The sequence below is a fragment of the Felis catus genome, chromosome E1 (genome assembly GCF_018350175.1).
Source record: "Felis catus isolate Fca126 chromosome E1, F.catus_Fca126_mat1.0, whole genome shotgun sequence".
In the NCBI taxonomy this organism is placed as follows: Eukaryota; Metazoa; Chordata; class Mammalia; order Carnivora; family Felidae; genus Felis; species Felis catus.
The window spans coordinates 48,035,843-48,061,856 of record NC_058381.1 but is presented as its reverse complement, the minus strand read 5'-3'; the positions used below and the strand labels follow the sequence as shown (position 1 = coordinate 48,061,856).

Here is a 26,014-nt window from a genome sequence, read left to right as displayed (position 1 = left end):
CTCCCTATCTCTCTGCCATCCCCTACTCATACCTGCTCTCTCAAAAATAAATAAAGATTAAAAAAAAGAAGAAAAAAAGTCTTGTAAGAGCCCATCAATGGCCATGATTTAAAGTCCTTTTTTCTTTTATGTTTATTTATTTATTGTGGGAGGGGAAGACAGAGAGAGAGGTAGAGAGGGAATCCCAAGCAGGTTCCATGTTCATATGAAGCCCAATCGTGCAAGGCTCGATCCCAGGAACCGTGAGATCACACCCTGAGCCAATATCAAGAGTTGGATGCTTAACCAACTGAGCCACCCAGGCACCCCAGCCATGATTTAAAATCTTAAGGGTAACAAAAGTACACTCTGACTTTGTAAATTTTACATGCGTGTAATTTGAAATTAGATCTGTTCCAAAAGTCAGATCATATTTAATCTATAAATAGAGTAACACAAGGTATCTTTAAGTTATTACTTTTCCTTTTCTAAATATATACCTTAGTAAGGGTTCAGTATCTATTAATAATTAATGTTAAGGTACCAATAAGGCAGCCCAGAAAAAAAAGATTGGTTAGGCTATATTCAAAGGGAAAACTGCTTACAAAAATATACTCATGTATCATAACTGTGGTTCATTGTTTAAAGCTTGTTCCCATTTCATCTAAAAAGTGGAATGCTACTACCAAACATACCAACCATTTCATTAATATCTGCCTTCATTCAAACTTTAATTTCTAGGATTACTTTTCCTATAATGATTCAAATAAGCTTTGGGATTTATGCTTGGACTTAACTTGTGGCATATGGATAAAACGCAAAATATGTTAAAGCTTTTGTAAGTGGCTATAGAGGTATTTCCATTATTATCAAATAGTTTCCCTGAAGATTTAAATCATTTCATTCTTAAAATTGCATTCCAAGATACGTAGTAGTCTCTTTCAGTTTCTGTACATTTATTCAACCAATATTTACTGAATGCTCGCTCTGACTACCATTCACAGAAACCTCCGGTACGGCAGGGACCACATGTTTACACACCTAGTACGTGGCAGAGTCTTATGGAAATGAAATACATACTAAACACTAGGGATGCCGAGATGAACAGGACACGGCACAGAAAGAAAGCTACTGAATAACAATCTTTACTACCTGTCTTCACTTTGGCAAACCTCCATTTTCATTTAAAAATGAAAAATACCACTGAAAGGGGAGTTTGTTTAAAAACAAAAGAAAAAAAAAGTATTCCTAAGGTAACTTACTTGCTGACTTCTTTATACTGGGCTATCTCCTCAATATAAAGAAGGTCATGCAGCCGTGACTGATAGTTGGTCTTGGTCAATGATTTGTCTAAAACCGACTGGGTAAACAGCTGGTCAGCAGAGAGAGGAATTTGGTATCTGATAAGAAGGCTCTTCTCCAAATCAGTAGTTTCATTAGGTTCAAAATCTATAATAGTCTTAGAAGAAGAATCCCAACGCTTAGCTGTGGTTACTAGCTGTTGTTTTGCATGCATCAGGTATTCAAGATCTAAATGGAAACAAAAAACACGTTTATAAAGAGCACAACATTAAAATTCTCAAATACATTACACATTTTGGTAGGAGCATTTTATATGCTTGAGCTAACAATTCTTAAAAACAATCCAAAAACCCATCTAACAAAGAATTTTTCCCATATCAGAAATGTGTTGTCTAGGTTAACAAAAGAACATAAATAGGAATCCATGTGAAAGAAAGAAAAAAAAAATGCCTCCTTTTTAACACCAGGCTAAGACATACCAGAAATAGTTATTAACATTTTAAAATGCAGATTAACATTTAGAACTTAACTCTTTAGTCCAAAGAAATCTGAACTGCAAGAAGAAAATACAATAAATTCCTCATAAGATAAAATCTATTGGATGATAAACACTTTCTTCCTCCTACTAACAATACCTGCCCATTATAGAAAAAAGACGATCAGAACACTACGAAAGGTTAATCTTTTCGTATGTGGTAAAGCACAGTGAAACTCTCTGAAAGTCAATTTATGACAAACAAAAATCTTTTAGAAAATACTCATGTAAAAACACTGCTAATTCCTCCTTGAAATGTGATACAATGTGCCATTCAAATGCCCTATCAGAAAAATCCAGTTCAGCCTCAGTTAAATTATACTGTAAGTAGGGCACAATGTCAAAATGAATGACTGTTCAAGTTCTGACATCTCTGAAAAAAAAAAAAGGTAGGACACTACCAGCACAGGGTGAAATATATTGGAACATGAATTCTTTTTTTTTTTTTAATTTTTTTTTAAATGTTTATTTATTTCTGAGACAGAGAGAGACAGAGCATAAGTGGGGGAGGAGCAGAGAGAGACGGAGACACAGGGTCAAAAGCAGGCTCCAGGCTCCGAGCTGTCAACACAGAGTCCGACACGGGGCTCGAACTCACCAACCGCGAGATCATGACCTGAGCCAAAGTCGGTCCCTCAACCAACTGAGCCACCCAGGCGCCCCCGGAACATGAATTCTGAGTGCTGAGTAGGCTTGCTCTATTTGCAGGACATACTACTTTTCTATTGGGTGGAGCATACATAGACCTATAAATATGAAACTTAACCAAAAGGGGGGGGGGGGGGGAGTTGCTTGACTGACTCATTAGGCTGATATCCAGTTTTAATGTAATGTAACTGAAAAGATGGCTTCACAACTCAGGTTACAATTTGGGGAAGAAATAAAAAAAAGTTTAAACAGAGACGAGTTAAGTGTCCAAAGTACAAAAATAAGTTACCCTGTACTATCTTTACAATGAGAGAACAATGCATAATTGCCATGTAATGCTTAGTGAGAGATTTGCCTACATTTAAATGTTACATATAAATTATAAACACCTAAGTATAGTCATCCAAAAGACATTCTCAATACTAGAAAATAGTTTATTCTAATGTCTTATTAAAGATTCAAATGCAAAGGCCCTAATTTAAATGTTTTAAAAAATTAAAAAAGGAAAGGCCCTAATTTCTTGCCGTTGCTCCTTGAAAAGGTATTTTTACATGCCAGTTCTACTATATCTCCAATGGAGAAACAAATACACCTATAATCATCAAGGTATAAGGCTGGTCTGCATTCTTTTTTTTTTTTTTTTAATTTTTTTTTTCAACGTTTATTTATTTTTGAGACAGAGAGAGACAGAGCATGAACAGGGGAGGGGCAGAGACAGAGGGAGACACAGAATCTGAAACAGGCTGCAGGCTCTGAGCGGTCAGCACTGAGCCCGACGCGGGGCTCGAACTCACGGGCCGTGAGATCATGACCTGAGCCGAAGTCCCGAAGTCGGACGCTTAACCAACCAAGCCACCCAGGCGCCCCCAGGCTGGTCTGCATTCTTATAATACTCTGGATTAGGCAGGGATGGACTGGCTTTGCAATAGCTTCGAAAGGATAAGTTTCATAAAGTAAAGTAACCAGATTTTCTGCCTCAATCATCCTAAATTGGGCCGTGCCTTTTCATTCATTAAATCATAGCTACAAAAAATATTTAAATTACACACACTCCAACATTTCTAAAGCAGATTATACCATCACTAAAAGTCAGATGACAAACATTATCAAAATAACAAGGATGTACATAATTTTTTCTCTTAATTCAAAAGTCAAGAGAAACAGCAATAGTATAGTGACAAACCAAATAACCCAGCTCTTTAAAAATAAAAAAAAACTAGGGGCGTCTGGGTGGCTGAGTCGGTTAAGCGTCCAACTTTGGCTCAGGTCATGATCTCACACCTCGTGAGTTCGAGCCCTGCATTGGGCTCTGTGCTGACAGCTCAGAGCCTGGAGCCTGCTTCGGATTCTGTGTCTCCCTCGCTCTCTGCCCCACCCCCACTCACACTCGGTCTCTCTCTCTCTCAAAAATAAACATGAAAAGAAATGAAAATGAAAAAAAAAAGTCTACATAATATCAAAGAATCTCTGTAATATATAATAAAAGGATGTCTCTTCTTTGGAAGTAGGAGAGTTATATTTCATAGTTTTATTTAAATAAGAAATTCAATCAGACTATGCCTAGATCAATATTATGTTCACATTCTTTAAAAAGTCACTAATTGGGGCATCTGGATGCTCAGTCAGTTGAGCGCCTGACTCTTGAACCTGGCTCAGGTCAGGGTCCCAGGGTTGTGGGATCGAGCCCCACGACGGGCTCGGTGCTGAGCATGGAGTCTGCTTGTGCATTCTCTTCCTCTCTCTCTACCCTTCTCCCCTGCCCGTGCACTCTCACTCTCCCTTTAAAATAAAAATAAACAAACAGTCACTAATTCTTCCCAGCCAATATTTATGTAACTGGGATAGTAAGAAGCCTGAAAACAATAGACCTTTCCATTTAAAAAGATTTTTGTTCACCTATTTAATGTGCAGAGCAAACTATACAGAAAGTCATTCTGGGAAAAGCGGCATGAGAAACAGTATTTGTTTTTCTCGTCTATATAGTGCCATGACTGCCACCCTGGTTTTATGAAATTATTAAAATTAGTGTCTTCAGCAGGTAGCACAATTTCCAAGCAATTTCCAAACAATGTTAAATTTTATTCCACTGTGGTTTCTTTAAATGACTATAAACACAGTACAGGAGGGGCATCTGGGTGGCTTAGTCGGTTCAGTGTCCAGCTCTTGATTTCAGCTTAGGTCATGATCTCATGGTTTGTGGGTTCAAGTCTCATGTCAGGCTCCACCCTGACAGAGGGGAGCCTACTTGGGATTCTCTGTCTCCCTCTTTCTGCCCCTTCTCCACTCTCTCTCAAAATAAATAAACTTAAACTGGGGGGGGGGGGGGGGGGCTACGTTGTGGGGGATGGGCTAAATGGAGGATGGACATTAAGGAAGGCACTTGTTGGGAGGCACACGGGCTGTTACATGTAAGTGATGCATCACTAAATTCTATTCCTGAAATCATTATTACACTATACGCTAACTAACTTGGATTTAAATTAAAAAGCTAGGGGTGCCTGGGTGACTCAGTCGGTTAAGTGTCCGACTTCAGCACATGATCTCACGGCTCGTGGGTTTGAGCCCTGAGTTGGGCTCTGTGCTAACAGCTTAGAACCAGGAGCCTGCTTCGGATTCTATGTCTCCCTCTCTCTCTCTCTCTCTCTCCTCTCAAAAATAAACAAACAGGGGCGCCTGGGTGGCGCAGTCGGTTAAGCGTCCGACTTCGGCCAGGTCACGATCTCGCGGTCCGTGAGTTCGAGCCCCGCGTCAGGCTCTGGGCTGATGGCTCGGAGCCTGGAGCCTGTTTCCGATTCTGTGTCTCCCTCTCTCTCTGCCCCTCCCCCGTTCATGCTCTGTCTCTCTCTGTCCCAAAAATAAATAAACGTTGAAAAAAAAAATTTTTTTTTTTAAAATAAACATTAAAAAAAATTAATTAAAACAGAAAAACTCAGACTCAAACACAAAGAATCAACGAATGGTTTCTGGAGGGGAGCAGGGGTGGGGGTGGGGGTGGGGGTGGGGGGGCGGATGAGTTATATAGGTGAAAGGGATTTTGAGTACATGTATCATGATGAACAACTGAGCAAAGTATAGAATTGTTAAGGGGCGCCTAAGTGGCTCAGTTGGTTAAGCGTCTGACTCTCGATTTTGGCTCAGGTCATGACCTCACAGAGCATGTAGTTCAAGCCCCGCATCAGGCTCTGCACTGACAGTGCGGAGCGGAGCCTGCTTGGGATTCTCTCTCTCTCCATTTCTGCCCTTCCCCTGCTCGCTCGCTCTCTCTCTCTCAAAATAAATAAATATTAAAAAAAATAAAACAGGGGTGCCTGGGTGGCTCAGTCGGTTGGGCGTCTGACTTTGGCTCAGGTTTTGTGAGTTCCAACCCCCGCGTCAGGCTCTGTGCTGGCGGCTCAGAGCCTGGAGCCTGCTTCAGATTCTGTGTGTGTGTTTCTCTCTCCCCTTCCCCTTCTCACACTCTGTCTGTCTGTCTCTCTCTCAAAAATAAACATTAAAAAAAATTTTTTTTTAATAAGATAAAACAAAGAAACAAGAAACCACAGTACAGGAGAAGGGAGAGAGCTGGGGGAACAGAAAAAAGAAAACTTAAAAAAAAAAAATCCATGTGTACCAACACCAGAAAGTCTGCAAATTACTGATCTCAGTCGTCAACTCAGACATCAAAAATGAACCGTGGCCGGTGGCTACCGAGGACATAATTTGCCAAAACCACTTCTCTTTCCCTGCTTCATCTGAACTTGAGACAAGCGTCTGCTTCCAATCCTCTCTTACAATAAGCAGCTGATTAAGCCTATTCAAATTCCCACCTAATTTACAGTTGGCAGGTCTGCAGAGTCGCTGTTCAATGGAGGAGGGCGGGGAGGTCCCCGTGGGGACCTGACTACCACTGGGCCTCATCCCCCCGCCTTCCCCCAGCACATGTTAGCACCTGCTAACATCTAAACCACACACGTATGCTACTCAGGGCAGCTGAGCCACCTCGTCCCCGGTACGCACTTCTCTTCAACCTAGAATAGGCTAGAATGAAATACACTCCGGAAAGACTGGAAGTGAATAGGTTAGGATCAATACTCACAAAACCATACAGGGAGAGTTTATTAACCAACTCTTAGAATAACAAATCTCCAATCTGTCAAATCTGACAGAAACTGTAAACCTATAAATGTTACCCGGAGATGTGGTAGGCAGAAGCTATAAACATATTTTAAGAGAAATTCACAAGAAACAAATTAAAGGTCATTAGAATGCACCTAATTTCTTTAAGATAACGTAAGGGAAGAGCTGCTACTTCCTTCCACAGAGTTCAAGGTTGGAATAACTAGTCGGACACAAGATATGCTTCCCAACCTCCCTGGCCCTGTGACCGAGGACAGCGGCGGCCTCGGCGTTCAGCCACACGGTTACCAGTCTAACGAGGCATCCAAAGGGTTGGTTTGTTTGATGAAGAATATAATATGGCAGACTGGGAAAGTATCCTTAACAGAACCCAGAGAGCAGATTTAAAACAAGGTAAGGAGGAACAAACATCCAGCGCTGTGCGTGTCTAGCAGAAGGGTGGACACAGCACCAGCACACGATGCACGCATGCTACATGTGGAACATATTTACAACAGCTCCGTCTATCTAGGAGTTGAAGAGAAGGAGATGAAACAAGCCTCAGTTCCGACATCGGACACACCACGCTCTTCCTGCCGAAGCATGCTGGTCGGCGCCTTTACAAGTCTGGACTGCCCAAATTAACAACAAAATTACAAATCTGAAAGTAATCCTAAACCACCATTTCGGCTATTCATTCCAGTACCATTCCCGTCCCCAAAACTGCCAACATGGAAGCAAGATGAACATCTCTCAGTTTACCCATACTGTCGATCCCAATTTTCCACCTCTTAGAGAGGATAATGAAAAGTTAAAACGCGAAATAACAGCATAGGAATGTCTCACTATTCACATGCTTCCATTCAATGATATTTTTTATTGACAAAGGCATTATTTTTTAAATCTATTTTTCTAGTACTTTTCTGATCACATAATATCAAATATTTTATATAGCCTTAATTTACCAACAACCCTGGAATTTGGAGATAATTAAGTCACACTAAATTAAAAAAAAATTTTTTTTTTCAACGTTTATTTATTTTTGGGACAGAGAGAGACAGAGCATGAACGGGGGAGGGGCAGAGAGAGAGGGAGACACAGAATCGGAAACAGGCTCCAGGCTCTGAGCCATCAGCCCAGAGCCCGACGCGGGGCTCGAACTCACGGACCGCGAGATCGTGACCTGGCTGAAGTCGGATGCTTAACCGACTGCGCCACCCAGGCGCCCCAAGTCACACTAAATTTTAATGTTAATGTTAACATACACTGCTAGACTCAAAGTAATGGATACTATCAAGTTTTCAAATTAAACACATAAGAAATAATTTTCAACATGTAACTTCCAGATACTCAGACTTCAGCTCAGGTCATGATCTCATGATCTCATGGTCTCATGGTCTCATGGTTCATGAGTTCAAGTCCCATATCTGGCCCGCTGCTGTCACAAAGAGCCCACTTCAGATCCTCTGTCCCTCTGCCACTCCCTCGCTCATGCTCACTCACTCTCTCTCAAAAAGAAACATTAAAAAAATTTTTTTTTCATTAATCAAAGCTGTGGGGTAAAGTGTATAATGAATACAGTTTGTTTCCTAAGCAAAGGGCAACTCACTAATTTTGTTCTTTTGTAGATATCTTTTGCCACACATTTTTAAAAGGCACAACTCTTAGGGGGTCTGGGTGGTTCAGTCAGTTAAGCGTCCGACTTTGGCTCAGGTCATGACCTCACGGTTTGTGGGTTCGAGCCCCATGTCTGACTCTGTGCTGACAGCTGGGAGCCTGGAGCCTGCTTTGGATTCTGTCTCCCTCTCTCTCTACCCCTCCCCCACTCATTCTCATTCTCATTCTCTCTCTCTCTCTCTCAAAAATAAACATTGTAAAAAAAGAGAAAGCAAGACCAGAGGCACATCTTTAACCCAAAATTTCTTAGTGCATACAGTGTCTCTTGTTGAACCTGAACCTCACCAACAAGGGAAAAGAATTGAAAACAGCAAAATTATTAAAGTTATACCTATTTCCTAACACTTTGCAGAACTGCCATATGACTACTAGAGGGAAAAAAATTCACTCATGGTCTGCAAATAGAAAAGGTTTGAATGCTTTACATATCATAAAAATATTTTTTAAAAATGTGGGAATTTTCCCCCAGTTCAAACTGAATTAATTAAAGTAGAATTTTGAATTTGATCCTGAACAATGAAGTAGAAATGCAAATGTCTGCTGTGTAACTTGATTTTAAGTTCCAAGGAGTAAAGCACTAATATAATTAAGTTCCCGGATCAAATCAGTTTGACAGACACTGAGCCTTTAATTACTGAGGTGCACTGTGAATCTCTAAGGGAAAAAAAAAAAAGCATGCACCATTTCCAAACATATTTTCAGATGGGATTCTTTACCTATTATTAACATAACACCTATTCATTTCAGTAGAACACAGACCAGCATGGTCCAAATATGTAACTTTATGGAAAAGAAATGTATGTTGCCAGCATTAATTTCAGGACAAAAACTTGCTTAAACAATGAACAGCCAATCACATGGAAGAAGTGTTGAAGATATTTTCTATTCAAATTCTAGTTTCATACCATCACTACATTTCTTTGTGTGTGCAGAAACCAAATTATACTATGGTATCATTTATACTGTTATCAAAACTATACGGAAATATGATAAGGCTCAGATCTAATTCAACCACCCAATTCCCAACCGCACTTGGCCAACTTAAATCTGAAAGGTTTTCTCCTAATTCTAGAATAAGGAAGATCAAATAGTGAACTGGCTGCGGCTGGGGGTAAAATCAGCCAGGATGTAACACTGTGTGTCCCCAATTTAACAAAGAAGTTCTCTTGCTCTCAGTGTCTCTGAATGTTATCCACACAATATGCCAGAAACAGATACAAGTAAGAAACTGACATTTTTACATTTTTATTTTTGAGAATCTTTTATAAAACTGTGATTTCACATAAACAAATCTTTTCCCCTCAATTTTTTTTGCTGACAAACATCTGCTGTAATAATCAAAAACACTAACCAGCACTAAGACAGAAGCAGGAAACAAACACACTATTTACATCCTGCTTTCATTTCTCCAAAATTCTTTTGAGGTCCTGTACACAGTCACAATGAAACAAGCACAGTCATGCAATAAAAACTTAAGAACTTAACAAAAGCGTCAAGATATTGAATGACATCAATTTTACGAGGAGGGAAAATACCAAAGAACTAAAACTCAGCACAACAGGTCAGCTCACTTCAGTAATGGACAAAAAAAAAGAAAAAAAAAGTCAGCCAAACGTCACCTGGCTTGCCTAAACCTAGCTTTTAAGTTTTTCTGTTTATACTATTTCAAAATCTCCTATCACAAAATACATTTTATAATGGTCCCTTTTATATTTATTTTTCTTGTCCTTGAAAAATTTCACTATGTGAAATTGTCTTAATGTTTCCAAGTTAGTTCAAGAAAATGCTTAACTTTTATTATTTTCTACAACGTAACAGCTTAGAGGTAAAACTTTATAAAGAAAAATAAGCAAAGATAACAAACTGCAAAGTGGTCAGCAAAAAGAAAAAGACATAAAGAACAAAGGGGGAAGGCATTTTATTAGTTCCAAATCAGAGGATATCCTTGACTGTATTAATTCCATCTACTATACCTCAATGAATACAAAATTCATTATATTTTCAAACTAGTATATTAGAAACTTAATAAATGAAACACTGGGGTGCCTGCCTGGATGGCTGAGTTGGTGGAGCATGTGACTCGTCATCTTGGGGTTGTGAGTTCAATCCCCCCACACTGGGGGTAGAGTTTGCTAGGTAGGAAGGTAAGTAGGTAGGTAGGTAGGTAGGAAGGGAGGAAGGGAGGAAGGAAGGGAGGAAGGGAGGGAGGGAGGGAGGGAGGGAGGGAGGGAGGGAATTCTATTTCTTCCAGTGACCACACTTAAAATATCAGTCATCTTGGACAACTTGTCTTCCACCAACTTCTCTTGCCTTCTCTTGTCAAGATTCGCAGGTGCTGTGGCTTTAAGGGCTCAGGTCTTTATCTCGGCTTCTTAGCCCCTCTTCCTGCATGCACCCTAGAGCCCCTGGTCCACACTTTTTAAAATAAATTCTCCTTCTCTCTTCCTACTTTCTTCATTCTACTTGTAAGTCAGAAGTTATTCTAACCATGGCTCATGGTAAAAACAACGGCTACCATTTGCTAAGTGCTTACCATGTGCCAGAAACCATACAATGCTTATTTTGGTTCCCACAATAATCCTCTGAAATAGATATTACTAGCCCCATTTGACACATGAAGTTCAGAAATGTCACACGAGTAAGGAGAAAACTGAGACTCAAATCCAATTCTATTTGACTGTGAAGTCTGTTCACTGGTCTTTTTCTCCCACTAGAAAAGTGACACATGCCTGAGGCAAAAGTAGTCAAAGTACCCTCAATCTCTCAAGCCCATGTGAGGGTGCCCTAAAATCTACATCATCACCTCCTTCCCGCATCAGTCTTAATTAGCATCGTTTTCTCTTCTTAATGCAGACATGTAGCATTTTATATAATTAATTAAATAGGCTTTCATTAACTAGTACAGATTTTGGACAACTCTTAAAAACTTACTTCTTTTTTTTTGTTTGTTTTTAAAAACTTATTTCTATGGGGAAATGAGTTGTGAGTTACAAACCATCCATCTAAAAGCAAACTTTTAAAATATAACCCACATGTGGGGCACCTGGATGACTCAGTCAGTTAAGCATCCAACCTGATTTCGGCTCAGATGGAGCCCTGCTTCGGGCTCGGCACTGGGTATGGAGCCTGCCTGGGGTTCTCTCTCTCTCCCTCTCCCTCTTCCCCTCCCCCATGCACACAGTCTCTCCCTCCCTCCCTCCCTCCCTCCCTCTCTCTCTCAAAAAAAACAACTTAAAAAATATATATATTTCTATATGTACGTACACGTACACACACACACACACACACACACACACCACACTTAAGCCCAGAACATTCTATGAAAATTATACTTGCAAGTGGGAAATACGTGGTGGTCTCTCTTCATGATTTACAAAAGGCGCCTCCTAATAGTTCTCAAGTTCTAGTCTCTAAAAGCAACTCACTAGGACAGGGGCAGGCAAACTACAGCTACTTCCAGCCCGCAGTTTTTGAAAATAAAGTGTGACTGGAACACAGTCATGCCCTTTCGCTTCCATATGGTCTCTAGCTCCTTTATCATCACAGCGCAGAGCAGCGCTGTCCCAGCAAACACCATCTGCCCGGCAGCACCTGAAGGATTCACTCTCTGGCTCTTAGCAGGAAAAAGACTGCCAAAGAACTCCTACAGCGGCAAATATAAATTAAGTATTCTTACTCTGTCAACTGTATCTACTTGGCTATCGGATTTAACATACTCTATCTTTTTTTTTTTTAATGTTTATTTATTTTTGAGACAGAGAGAGACAGAGCATGAACAGGGGAGGGTCAGAGAGAGGGAGACACAGAATCTGAAGCAGGCTCCAGGCTCTGAGCTGTCAGCACAGAGCCCGACGCGGGGCTCGAACTCACCCACCGTGAGATCATGACCTGAGCCGAAGTCAGAAGCTCAACCGACTGAGCCACCCAGGTGCCCCAGGATTTAACATATTCTAATTCCAAAGAGTATGGAGAAGATGAAAATCCAAAATACAAAAGAATAAAAACAGGTAACAGAGATCAAAGTAAGTGAGAAATAAGCCTCAACTGAGGTCTAAGGAAGTCTGGGTGACACTGGCACACACACAAGAAGGTAATGCCTAATTGTTCAATCTGGGCCCAAATGTTGCTTTAACCTTCCCAGCAGATAAAGTAAAGGAGACAGAACAATTCCACCTGTCACTGCATCCCAAAAATCAAACCCTAGCATTTGCTCATGAACCAGACTTTAGGTCTCACAAACGAGACACTGTGGTACAGAGCAAAAAACATACTCCACAATAGGGTCAGTTATAGTCAATACAATAGGAAGTTTCACATGAAGTCCCTCTTAAATAAATATTTAGTGCTCACTAAATAAAACAAAGCACCTATAAAAATCCAACCAAGAGCCAAGAAAATACAGGGTAATGTGCCCCTTCCTTGTCCTGTTGGATCTCGGCATAAAATTTAGCAATAGGCAGTAATGTAACAACATGCAAAGTAATTATCATCTTCTGCAGGTGCTCACACGTTGAAACCAGGGACCTCTTTCCCAGGAACACAGAGCAGATCCTATTAAAGGCACCCTAGGGGCGCCTGGGTGGCTCGGTCGGTTGAGCGTCCGACTTAGGCTCAGGTCATGATCTTGCGGTCTATAAGTTCGAGCCCCGGGCGGGGCTCTGTGCTGACAGCTCAGAGCCTGGAGCCTGCTTCAGATTCTGTGTCTCGCTCTCTCTCTGCCCCTCCCCTGCTCATGCTCTGTCGCTGTCTCAAAAATGAGTAAAACATTTAAAAAAAAAAAAAAACAGAAACCAAGCTAAGAGACCCAAACAGACCTGATCGTCTACTCAGACAAGTTTGGGGAAGCTCAAAGCAAGTTTGCCTAATGACTCCATAAAGAGACCAGAGCATAATATGAACCATTCTCATCTCATTACCCAATAAATGAGTCAATTGCTTTGGGATTTTTTTTTTTTTTTTTTTTTGCCTTATCGTTCATTCCCTCTCCAGGAAATATTTAGAGGCTAATACGTATCTTTTAATACTGCCATTATAGTGCCTTTTAATACATTGTATCGGGGGGGGGGGGGGGGGGGGGGGGGAATCTAAATATTACCTTCTGTAGAAGCCGCATCAATCATTACTCTTTGCATGAGTACCGGTTCCAATCCAAAGTCGAAAACTATGGTTTGGCGAAAAGTTCCAAAGATTTCTGTGTTAAATGCTATCCCGACTTTATACACGTAATGATCTAATCCATTTTGGGCCATCTTCCCTCCTATCCATTCTTGACAGTTCTCTGGGACTTCCTGCGATACCTGCGTAGTACTATCTCCGGCAGATATTGCAATGATACTAAAATGAGGACGATGTGCATCATAGAGCAACGCTACCCGACACAGCATTCTTGCAGGCTGCAAGGAAGGCAAAGGAATTCATTGAGTACAAGGGGGTGAAAAGTCCAACTGTCACTGGGTTCTTCAATGAAAATATTCCCATCAGGGACTTTTACTTTCCCATGCTTCTAAGAGACTATGTTAAAAATACAAACTGTACTCACAAGCCATTTAAGAAAAAATCAGAACGGTTTAAAACAAAAATCCGTTGTTAAAATCATTTATTTATGATGTCACTGATACCTCAGCAAGGCTGAAATTTTTAAAAACGACAGATTTCTCCGACATCTCTAACCACCCTGCTCTTTTCATGACACACTCCTCTTTCTTTGCGGTGAAAGCTATCATCACCCTGTATGACCACCGAACTCCAACTTTCCATACCTTTGGCCTAAGAAAGTTTTATCTGGCTTTAAGTAGGAAGTCTTCACAGGAGGGCAGTTACCTCTGAAGGCAACGGATTGGGTTCAAGGCCGAAGCTAAATGTTCCCAGATTTTTCATCCCAAGATGCGGATGGTACAGTAAAAGAAATGCCACCAAAAAGCACACAAAACTTTTCCACCGCACATATTCACAGAAAAGTTTGACTTCGCTTTATTCTAAAACTTTTAGTACTATATTCAAGATGGAAAGCACTGCAGAAAACGTCTCATATTAAAAACCCATTATTACAGAATCTATGATTTCATCAAATCAATTATACAAACAAGTTGCTACTGTTTAAATATCCTAGAACTGCCAGATTAAACAATTCGATTTTTAAATAGTTAACTCTGAGCCACGAACCCCATCCTATGTTCTGACTTTGGAAGACGATGTATCAAAGACCTCTTGATCAAATTAATAAATTAGCAAACATCTAAATATCTACAAAGACCTTTATCTCAAAATCTAAAAAAATTATACCTTTAAGGCAATACAGAAATACACTTTAGCACAATACATAACCTACTTAAGAATGTATTTAGATGAAAACATTTTCAATGGTCTCACACAGGGATTTAAAGGTCAGGGAAGCTTTAAGAACATCAAAAAAAAAAAAATTACATTCTTCAATTAACACAAAATTCATACCTTACAAGTAAGAGCAAAGGTCCATGTCTGGTGAGACTTTTTGGTGTTGACAGTAACCGACAGATCAGGATTATGCTCAACTTTTACTCCCTCTATACATTCGCTAAGCTGAAAAAGACAACAATTGGTGTTACGTTTTTATTCCTAAAAGCACAAACAAAACTTTTGGCATGGTAAATAAATAAATATCAACGGTGAAGATGTGGATGGAACTGTCGACAAAGCAAGACATTTTACACATTAATTTTATAAGAACAAGATATAATAAAGCTTAGACAAGACATAAAAAAATTAAGGACAACAAAATGGCAGTAAACGCTCCCTGAACGAAGGTTCATACAATACCTGCAGATCTCCAAACAAATGCCTTGGCTCTGCTCTTTATTTTAGCAAAAGAGTCTGATTTTGCTACAAAAACACTTCATCAAGAATCGAGTTCTTCATATAGAGGATAAGGAAATAAACCAAAATATAGCACAAAATAAAGTCAAGACTCCAACAAAGTCATTGTTTTAAACAAAACAGAACAATGCAGTTTATTTTCCTCACCACTTTCTCAGGAGATAATGAATTCATCCACTTTTCTATCAAGGTCTCCATGTAACTGCCTGAGAGCTGTTTATTCTCGTTTTGCTGTTTCAATTTTATCAGCCGCGAGGCGTATCGTTTCTGCCATTCCGCTAGTTCTTCCTGGGAGTGCGCTGAAGTACACTGGGCACCGTACCTACAGATGCCTTGTTCTAAAAATCTAAGTAAAATAGGAAAGACTGTTTCATCATACACTTTGTTGGACCATTTAGAATACAAACTTCCATCATTTGCCCTTCGACTCTTCAATAACAAAAACAAAACTTTATCTCCTGAAAGGCCGTATTTATCACACTGACTTGCATGGAGGAGGGAGAAGAGGGTTCACGAACATTTACAACAGTTAATCGCTACGGCAACTTCCCAGACTCAGTGATCCCTGTTTTGGAATAAGGGGGTGCTAAAGCGAAACATAATCAGTCATAACCACCCCACACCCACAAAACCAACATCGAAACGGCAGTTTCCTTCATGATGTAACAACTCTATTTAGACAATTCTTCTTAGAGCAGAATTTTCCTAAAGCAACACTGACATCAAGTGGATCGGTGCATCAAACACAGGAATGCCCTACTTCCCAAAATGATATTCTCCTCAAGAAAAATGCTCCACATACTAAGAATTTCATTCGGAAAAAAATGTTAATGTATCATTAAAGTATAACCTTAAGGGTTCTATTCCTCACCTTCGAACGTTAAGCCTTTACCCTTTTCTCTGTGACCATTAACCTATATTTCATTGAAAATACTGGACTCTATTCATTTGCTTGAAGTTTTGAATAAACTAAGAATAAAAGTTTTATATTAGAATCACAATTAATTCAATAGATTAAATTCTTCAATGGTAAATTCATAAACGTTCACTTTAAAGGACAAGAGTTAATGGTTTCCCAGTGTTTATGACTCTGAAAATTCAACTGACAATAATTCGGTGGTCAAAACACATAAAAAGGCAAAACTCTGATTATTAGTATTTTTTTAAAGTTTTAAATATCGTGCAAAATTCGGGGCCTAGCCAATTTTTAAACCATTGAAACGTCAAAAAATTAAAAAAAGATCTTCTGAGAGAAAAAATGAAAATTAAACTATAAAGAGCAAAATAGAGATGAGAGGTGTTATATTATGGATAATTCTTCAACTGAAAAAAATACAGGCCATAAGAAATACAACACAATGTAAATTATCAAACGGTTCACCCTATTTGAAAAGATGACTGTATTTAAGGCTTTTCTTGATGATACATCAAGTTCTTGAACTTAAATTACACTATTAAGTTCTTACGTTTTTTAAGATACATTTAAAATCATGCATTTGTTTCTCTTAAGTAGATCTTAATAAGCCAAATATTTGTCTTTCTATTGCTTTGCTTTAAATTATTTCTTTAAATATATTAGAGGCTGATAGTCTCTCCTGGCCTTAAATTTTCTCCCATTTCCTCTGCACACGACTGTGTTTTTCCTCTCCGACGACAGGATGCCACCAGGATTTCTGCAATTTACTACTTCGTTTCTTTATTTCTACATAAAATCATATCTGATATCTTAACTATTCAATCATCAAAACTACATATCTAGTTTTCTTCATTACCAAAAACAATCTATAGTAATGAGACTTTATTTCTAAAATATCACTAGTTACTAGTTCTTACGAAAAGAACCTTTCGAAACGTGACTGCAATAATTCTGTCCAGCTTAATAACTATTTTGAAAGGTTAGCCCTTCAAATAGAAATTACTCATAAATTATATAGAAGGATAACATGGATAGATATTTTTTAGAAAAGTTATTAAAATAATTTAAAATTTCTTCATCTACTTTATGCTCTGCTTCAGTTTGTATCATTTCAATTTCAATCACCAAAAGTTAGGTAAATTTCACATAAATAAGAGACCAGAATTAAATTCAGTCCTAATAATTCAACTGGTTTTATAAAAGATTTCTACACAAAGTCTTAACAATCCCCATTTAGATCACTGTTGTTTGTAATTAATAGAAGGCTCACTGGTCTGGCTTTGACTTTTCTTATTTAATGATAATGACCATTATGGCTTCTGTTTCCAGTTGAAAATAAACCACTTAACTCAATCATTATACTTCTTCCTTCACATGTTATCTTCTTTAGATTGGAATTACTACTTTTCAGAAAGTGAAGGAAAATTATCTATCCTTTGAATAAAGACATGTCATTGGTTTAAAAAAAAAATTCACGTTACCTTTTACACAAAGTATATTCCTCGCTGCTTGTGATTCCCCTAGGTGGTGGGCGGAAATGCCAACCATTACAAGATCCTAGAGAGTAATCAGGATATAGTCGTATCATTTGAGGCTTGCTAATAATTCTGATATTTTCATGTGTAAGAAATACTATAAACCCTCCACACACATCATCCCAGATGATGTAAAAAGGACATGACATACTTGCCTCTACCAATCAAATGAGTGAAATTCAATTAACCACATGAAACTTCAAATCACTGAAGTAGTTACCCAACAGCGAAATCAAGTCGATGACCCTGACTCTGTCCTAGCAACTGGTGGACATGTTTCCAATGCAGTCTCTTCCCTAACAACGGACAGGGGAAAGGTTGGCATGCTTGTCATTTCTTAAGTCATCTCTTAAGATGCGTCTCTATCAGGAATTATTTCAGGAATGAGAAAATAACTGCATCCTGGAAGGAAATTTTTAGAGCAAATTCAATACTGCATACTGGGTAAAAAGTTACCCATTAGCACCCATGCTCCTTAGGGTTTGTCTGACACATGTAATCATATAAAGTAAGCCTTTTTTACAAGCGAAATCAAGTTCAAAAAGTCGAATTCTGAGGTAGGAGCTAAAAAATAACATTTGTTTACTTCTGAAGACAATGAGGTTTGATTCGTTTGGGTAAAAGATTCCAAATAAACCAAGGAAATAAGGCTTAAGAGAGAAAAGGCTAGAGCAGTAGAGGTTGAGCAGCAGCAAAATTTGAAGGACCTTACAGCCATTTTCTACTCCCTCACAAATCACTGTGCCCACACTCCGACAACAGCAACAACAAAGACATTCAGCCAGGCTGAGTTTAAAGCTGCGTTTCATCCCTTTCCAGCTGTGTGACTGGGAAAATCACTGAATTTTAATAAACACCAGTCTCATCACCTCTCAAAATGATGGGAGAAGCCAATACGTGTTTTTGTGAAAGCCACCGAGTACGTAGTACCCAGCAAGCACTCGATGAATGTTGGTCCCCTTCCCCTTTTGTGGGGCAAGAGAAGAGCAGGTCATGGATTTTAACCGTGGCTGGAACAACTCAGCTTACCGATCGGGACTTCCAAAAAGTAAGAACTGGACTGGCCTGGGACAGAGAAAGAAGGCTTCCCTCTAGCGCAGAATGTAGCAACTCGACATTGCTAACGATGAGGCTTGCGTTTGGAGCTACGTGGAGGCAAGAAAAGGATACCTCCTGCCTCCATTACTCCACGCCGCTACAGAAAGGGGCCCGTAAAACAACTGCTTCATCCGCACCTACTTCTTAGAATTACATTTTTATATCCTCTCCTGACACCTCCACTTACATGTACCATAACTCCGTAAATGTCCTCCCAGTAATCAATAAAAAAGTAATGCCTGGAATTACAGCTAGCAGAAGTAACACAGAATTTGGTACTTACCCCCTTCCAAGCCTTCCACGTGATATCCAGACAGGACGTTACTAGTTGCTGTCTGAAATTTTTCAAATGAAAATGTTCTTATAATAAGAAATACCCAACTGAGTTGTATTAAACTTGGACATTTTCAACATTTCTCAAAAAGGCTGAGTTTGAATACTTAGAAATGTTAATGTTAATAAACAATATCTTGTGCTTCCATCTCTGCTCTACATTAAACTACGTTTAAATATGGAAAAGAAGTACTTATGTGGCCCTCATCAAGGAAACTGGTAAGAGATTCCCTATACAAAAATTACCTGGTAGCAAAACAAAAAAGTGTACGTCCCCAGTTCTGAACCCAAAGGAGGAGCACCCCCATCCCACTTATTCATTTCACTCTCCTCTTGCTAACACCCAGAGAAAGACCAGCTGGCGAGGGGCCCTTTCTCCTGCATGGGGTACAGTGCCACCACTCTGGGGCCTGGGGCACATCCTGCCAAGTCCCCCTCACTCCAGGAGGAGCCTTCCTCCCATGATGGAGCTGAGGACCCATCACGCTGATTTCCTGGATTTCCTGACTCCCTTGGGGCACGTAACTCCCCAGCCTGCTCCTCTGGCTCTAATTTGCCTCTAAATTCTACACCCCCATTTCAAGGTAAGTGCCAGCCATAGCACGTTTTCTTATTTTTCTTAACTATTCGACAGCATTTTATGTGCTGGATCATTCTGTCAGCCACATACAGACCCACTGCCAACAGCCTACAAGTGCCTTTCTGCATTCCCACACCTCACAGAGGACTGGGAACATAACGGGTGCCCAGTAAGCACGGGATGGAGGAGATGGGGGGATGCACAGATGATCATCCAAGCACTTTAAACAAATATATCCAAACCAAATGCATCATCTTTATCCCAAATCTCATCCTCCTTCAGTTGCTCCTCAAGTTAATGGATCCACATCCACAAAGAGAGCAAGGCTCAAATTCCAAAAGCCGTCTTGAACTGCCTTCTGTCCCACTGAGTAGTCTCCAAATCTTGACCAACTAGGTCTAGAACGACTCTCCTATGTGTCTCCTACTCTACTCCCACTGCCACTGTCCTGGTTGAGGTCCTCATCTGCCCCTGAACCAAATGACCACCAATCTTACCCTGTACCAAGTCACCTCTGGGTCTTTACCCAACACCCCCATCCTTTAATCTCAGCCCCCATACTCCTGCCTTCCTGGTCTCCCCGCAGACCGCTCATCTCGTTTTCCTGCTTGCACTTCCGCTCCAGCACTTCCTGACCACAGGCAGCCCGCCCTGCAGCTACATCAGCTACGTGCATCTCGGACTGGCCCCGACAGATTGCTTTCCATAGCTATCTCAGCTTTCCAAAACCCAGAAAACCTTGAACAGCACAGGTGCTCAGTAAATGTTGAGCTGAATCAGAGGACGTGGTATCCCAAGATGAAATTTGGAATGTTTTGTACCATACAAAGCATGTCGTCTAAATGCTAATTAGATATAAAAACGGTATCACTATAGCCTATATGTCGTTAATTAAATTGGACCTTCTAGGTTGGACTGGAACTAAGTCACTATGATACTGTTTCTACAGGAAGGTAGAAACTTGATTCTCAAACAACTTACTAAAAAGTTTTTAAAGACAACCCATTCTTTTTGCAAAATGAGGTCTGAATATCAGAATATATAAGCTAAATTGGAAGTAATTGTTCACATTGTAAAGATTCTATGCTCACAAAGAAGATACATTAAAAGATCTCTGTACATTCTACAAGCCAGATCTAAGTGCCATAATCCCACACTAGCTTTTAATATGATTTCATCTACATCAAATTTACAAATATAAAACCTAAAAATTCACTTCAATCATAAATTTAAAATACCTCCTCTAAAATATTTATTAAAATAAAATTTACCAGATATGCAAGGAAAAAAACGGGAATAAAATGTTTTAGTCCTATAATAAAGCTGAAAGCATTTCTAAATGTTAGAAGGGAAAAATACATGGTGTGTTTCACGAGTCAGCACCTGCCATGATGTGCAAATGAGCGGGCGCATCTGTGCTGACACCCCAGCTCTCAGGCTGGCAGGGTCTAGCGAAAGACACATCTGCTGGCACAGAAGCTCGGCCTGGGCTGCGTATCTGGCCACCAAAGCTCTCAGGTTCCAACGTGTTGTGTTTGGGTTGGGTTTTTTTACTTGTTTTTCCTTTTATTATTTTAGGCAGAAAGAGCATGAGAGCAAGGGAGAGGGGCAAATGGGGAGAGAGCGAGAGAGAGAGAGAGAGAGAGAGAGAGAGAGAGAGAGAGAGAGAAAGAGGGAGAGAGTGAGAGAGAATCCCACACAGGCTCCACTCTCTGCACAGAGCCCAAAGCGGGGCTCAATCTCACAACCCCCTGAGCCAAAATCACGAGTTGGATGCCCAACAGCCTGAGCCACTCAGGTGCCCCGGGTTGTTTGGTTTTTTTTTGAACACCTTTTTATTTGCTCAGACCCAAAGCAGAAGGCCAATGTCAATTAGCTTATGATCTGCACGCAGTTTGTACTGACACCTTCAGGGAAAGCAGACAAATTTCATATTGCTACAACTTCTATAAATTTACAATCAAATCTATTGATTTTTGACATTTTAAATCTTACTAGAAACATACTCTTTTTGTTCCCATTAGTCAGCCTTGAGCTCCATGCCTTTATCCTCATCCACTAGCACTTCAAGTTCAATACCAGCTAAGCCCAATCTTTAAATAACAAATTGTTTCTATTTTTAAGTATGTCATGCACAATCATAAATAAGGGTCCTTTGTTTGTTAGCTTTTCTTGGATGGATTTTTTTTTAATAGTATCAGTTCATTAGTCAAAAAGAATACTACTTTGGTTACCTAGGAAAGTTGATTAGAAACAACATTTAGGTCACTTCTTTCAAAAGTACAGTCGCAAAACAAGACCCAAAGTGATGTTTGTGGCCTTACATGTGACAGGATTATAAATATTAAAAATAAAAATTCATATATATATAAATACATAACATATATATCTCTGTGCATGATTATCAGGTATAAAGCTAGTAATTCAATTAAGGCAATAAAAAACAAGAAAGCCAAAACTTAAGAAAATGATTAAAGTCATCTTATTTTACATTCTCATGTTAAAAGTCTAAAACATTTTAACTGTCTTCCTTTAAGCCTTAGGAATTCACAAGGCTACATATACACAAGAAAGGAAATGGCTTTTCAGTTAATTAGAGGTTACTGATTCTCAGTTAATTCACAATAAGACAAAGAAAATAACATTTTCTTTAAAGCCTATCTAACTGTAGCAAAACAAACAGTATCCTTATTCAGCTTATGCGAATCATGACGGTCTTCCCTGCTTATTTGTTGGTATGTGTGACATGTTACTAGATTTGGAACAGGAAAGTAATCTACAGGAGGTCAAGGTTTACACCTGCGCTTCTGCTCATCTTCCGACTGTCTGGAGCGCCCTCGGTCTCAATCTCCATGACACTGGCACCTTCTTAATCCTCAATTCCTTGCTCAGCTGTCTCAGCCTCGGACCACCCAATCCAGTTATTTTTCCATCACAGAAGGCTTATTTCTTTCCCTCATACCACTTTCCTCAATGTGAATTATACCTATAGCTGTTTAATTAATTTATTTGATCTCTGTCTCCTACCCTAGACTTTAACCTCCCAGACCACAGGTGTCTGTATTCCTAGCACCAAGCACAGGACCTCACACATAGTACATGCCAATTTTTTTAAATAAATAAGCCAATCAATCACTTTACATGGCTTCCATTTAAGATAAAAGCTGACAAAAATGGCTGGTTTTAAAATGGGACATCTAAGGGGAGCCAGGGTGGCTCAGTCAATTGAGCATCCGATTTCAGGTCATGATCTCACGGTTCGTGAGTTCGAGCCTAGCATTGAGCTCACCTCTGTCAGCACACAGCCTGATTGGAATCTTCTGTCTCCCTCTCTCTCTGACCATCCCGTTTGTTTTTAAATAAACATTTTTAAAATAATGATAAATATGGGGCGCATGGGTGGCTCAACGGGTTAAGCAGCTGACTTCGGCTCAGGTCACGATCTCACGGTCCATGAGTTCGAGCCCCGCGTCGGGCTCTGTGCTGATGGCTCAGAGCCTGGAGCCTGTTCCGGATTCTGTGTCTCCCTCTCTCTGACCCTCCCCCGTTCATGCTTTGTCTCTCGCTGTCTCAAAAATAAATAAACGTTAAAAAATATATATATTAAAAAAAATAATGATAAATAAAATGAGACATCTAAATAAAAACACTTTATGTGTCTATATGAGGAAGAGAAATTTGAGACTTACAAAGCTATGGGCATAATACATACCCCTGCTGTCCCCTGGCCTTCTACATGCCCTTCAAGTGCTTCATCAGAGCACATTTTTGTTCACCATTTACCCTGATACACATTATTTCCATCTCCTAACCTCCATTCCCTAAAAACAGTCCTTAAATCACACACTTCTTAAGTTGGTTAAAAAAAAAAAGGGGGGGGGGTGCTTGAGGGGCGCCTGGGTACCTCAGTTGGTAAAGTGTCCAATGCTTGGCTTCGCCTCAGGTCATGATCTTGAGGTTCACAAGTTCGACCCCTGCATCAATCTCTGCACTGGCAGCATGGAGCCTGCTTGGGATTCTCTCTCTCTCTGCCCCTCCCCTACTCCCTCTCTCTCCCTCAAAATAAATGAACTTAAAAAAAAAAAAAAAAGGAAACTTATAAAAAAAAAAAAAAGAAAAAAAAGGCTTGACATTTTTAATGACAGTGTTTTCTTAACAGCCAGACATATTTAAGCGCTAAAATTTCCCAACCATCCTTCCATTTGCTGGCCACAGACTACTAACAAGAATTAGGAATGGAAGACCCGAGGTTCAGAGGAAACATGAGAAGCAGCAGGGTTCCTGGGATGTGACCAAGCTGGGCTCCAGAAGAAGGCCAAGGGGATCCACTACCCCACCTGTAGCCTTGTTCTTGGCCGATGCCCAAAGATTGTCCAATATTAATACAGAACACTTACTAGCCAGATTGAGTTAATCTCTTTTCAAAGAAATCCACTGAAATAGTCTTACCTCTGTTTCTGTGAGAAGTGTTTTCAGTCTTGTCAAATCTTTTGTTACCATCCCATTCTGAAAAAGGTGAATGAAAAAGGCAAATCCTAGTTAGTATATTAGTTATTTGCTCTGAGGGCATAAGTCAATTCCTCCACTGTTTCTAAGGTTTATCTGTAAAAAGACAATACTATCCTCATCTGCCAACCCACTACCATTAGTTATAATAAAGCTAACCAGCTACAAGGAAGGTTAAAAAAAGTTAACAGGACAAAATATACAGTGTGGCTAATAAAACACTGTATTCACCTTGTATGAGTTTAAAATCAATTCAATAAAGTATTCACAACGGGCATCACCAGAAAGCAAGATTCCATGAGCAAAGAGAAAAATAAACCTAAACTTTTTTTGAGCTTTTTACCCCCTAAAACTAATGGACTTGTATTTAAAAAATGGTGAACTCGATCAGTTACCCGTGACTCAGATTCACACAAAATGATCACAGCACTTTAAAAATAGTTCATTAATAAAGCAGTTGAAGAAAAACAGGCAAAATATTCACTCTTCTGAAGTTCAAATTTCACTTAGATACAAAAGCAAATACTTCTACCCACAGGTTAAACTGTGTAATATGCTAAACTTATACAGAAAACTTCCTTAAGGATAGAATTACCTTAGATGAACATAAGGGAAGGGAAGCAAAAAGAATATAAAAACAAGAAGGGGGACAAAACATAAGAGACTCTTAAATACAGAAAACAAGCAGAGGGTTGCCGGAGGGGTTGTGGGAGGGGGGATGGGCTAAATGGGTCAGGGGCATTAAGGAAACTACTCCTGAAATCACTGTTGCACTACATGCTAACAAACTTGGATGTAAATTAAAAAGTAAATAAATAAAAACTAAATAAGAAATGTTTTTAAAAGGATAGAATTACCTTAATAATAAGAGATATATTCTTTATCATCTATTTAGAACTAAATACCTACACAATTTTGCTGGATTAGTAATACAGTTTAGCTTTATATCCACTTGTAAATTTGGTGAAATCAAAAACCAATGTTAAACCAATTAAACAATTCACTGCACAGTAATCCCTCAGAAAAAAACTCTATTACCTCCTGAGATGGGTCATTACATTATACTCAGCAGTATACCAAGTACTTTCCTAATTTCTTTTTTTATCCCAGCCAAATATATTTATTTGCAGTGAAAACACAACTTTGCTCTAGGTTTTCACAATATATATCGATTTAGATGACTAAATGAGGTACAGAGAATTCACGCTGGCTTTCACTGTTTTGCACTGATTTCTCAGAAATATCCACAAATTTTATAACAGTAACCAACTGATGAAAAAAAGTTTTAAAATATTTCTTCCAATTTCTATACATTGGGAGCTCTAAAGTTCCAAAATGCTGTCTTTCAATTATCTCAACCAAAACCAAACAAAAACTCTAGAAAATGCTACATAAAAAATTTATCCTGAGTGGCTGGGTGGCTCCGTTTGTTAAGCGTCAGCCTCTTGATTTTGGCTCAGGTCATGATCTCACCATCTGTGAGATCAAGCCCCGTGTCAGGCTTTGAGCTGATAGCACGGAGCCTGCTTGGGATTATATGTGTCTCCCTCTCTCTCTGCCCCTCCCCTGCTCATGTGTGAGCTCTTTCTTTCAAAATAAACAAACTTAAAAATAAAATTTATCCCAAAGTCTGAATAGAATTAGATCATTCCATCAGAATGGTCAGAGTGGAATATTAACTTACACACATGAACATCTTCAGAAATAGAATTATTACTTTAGATAAGTTTAAACATTTTATAAAACAAATGATTGGATTTAAGAACCCTGTATAATCACAAGTTGACAGAAGCATTTTAAAACCCCAAAATAAGGGGTGAGCCTGGCTGACTCAATTCATACAGCACATGACTCTTGATCTCACAGTTCAAGCCCCACATTGAGCCTAGGGCTTACTTAAAAAATGAAATGAAATGGAATGGAATGGAATGGAATGGAATGGAATGGAATGGAATGGA

At 39.4% G+C, this 26,014-nt stretch overlaps 1 protein-coding gene and 1 long non-coding RNA gene across 9 annotated transcripts in view; both read right to left on the bottom strand.

Annotated features, from left to right (window-relative positions):
- The window catches only part of HELZ (helicase with zinc finger), a 163,101-nt gene that overhangs the window by 100,840 nt on the left and 36,247 nt on the right, over positions 1 to 26,014 (bottom strand). For 7 of the 8 annotated variants that reach the window (XM_023244319.2, XM_023244321.2, XM_023244320.2 and 4 more), the window contains 7 exons: positions 24,000 to 24,056; positions 18,921 to 18,972; positions 17,486 to 17,561; positions 15,236 to 15,434; positions 14,687 to 14,794; positions 13,332 to 13,629; positions 1,242 to 1,509 (listed from right to left, as the gene is read on the bottom strand). In XM_023244319.2, the coding sequence (XP_023100087.2) occupies positions 1,242 to 1,509; positions 13,332 to 13,629; positions 14,687 to 14,794; positions 15,236 to 15,434; positions 17,486 to 17,561; positions 18,921 to 18,972; positions 24,000 to 24,056 (1,058 nt within the window). The remainder of the gene's footprint in view (positions 1 to 1,241; positions 1,510 to 13,331; positions 13,630 to 14,686; positions 14,795 to 15,235; positions 15,435 to 17,485; positions 17,562 to 18,920; positions 18,973 to 23,999; positions 24,057 to 26,014) is intronic. The other variant, XM_045044969.1, reaches the window with a different exon arrangement.
- On the bottom strand, positions 7,139 to 12,074 carry LOC123382020. Its single transcript, XR_006589774.1, has 3 exons — positions 11,841 to 12,074; positions 7,766 to 7,768; positions 7,139 to 7,152 (listed from the first exon to the last, which is right to left on the bottom strand). It is a non-coding gene; the product is annotated as an uncharacterized LOC123382020 (long non-coding RNA).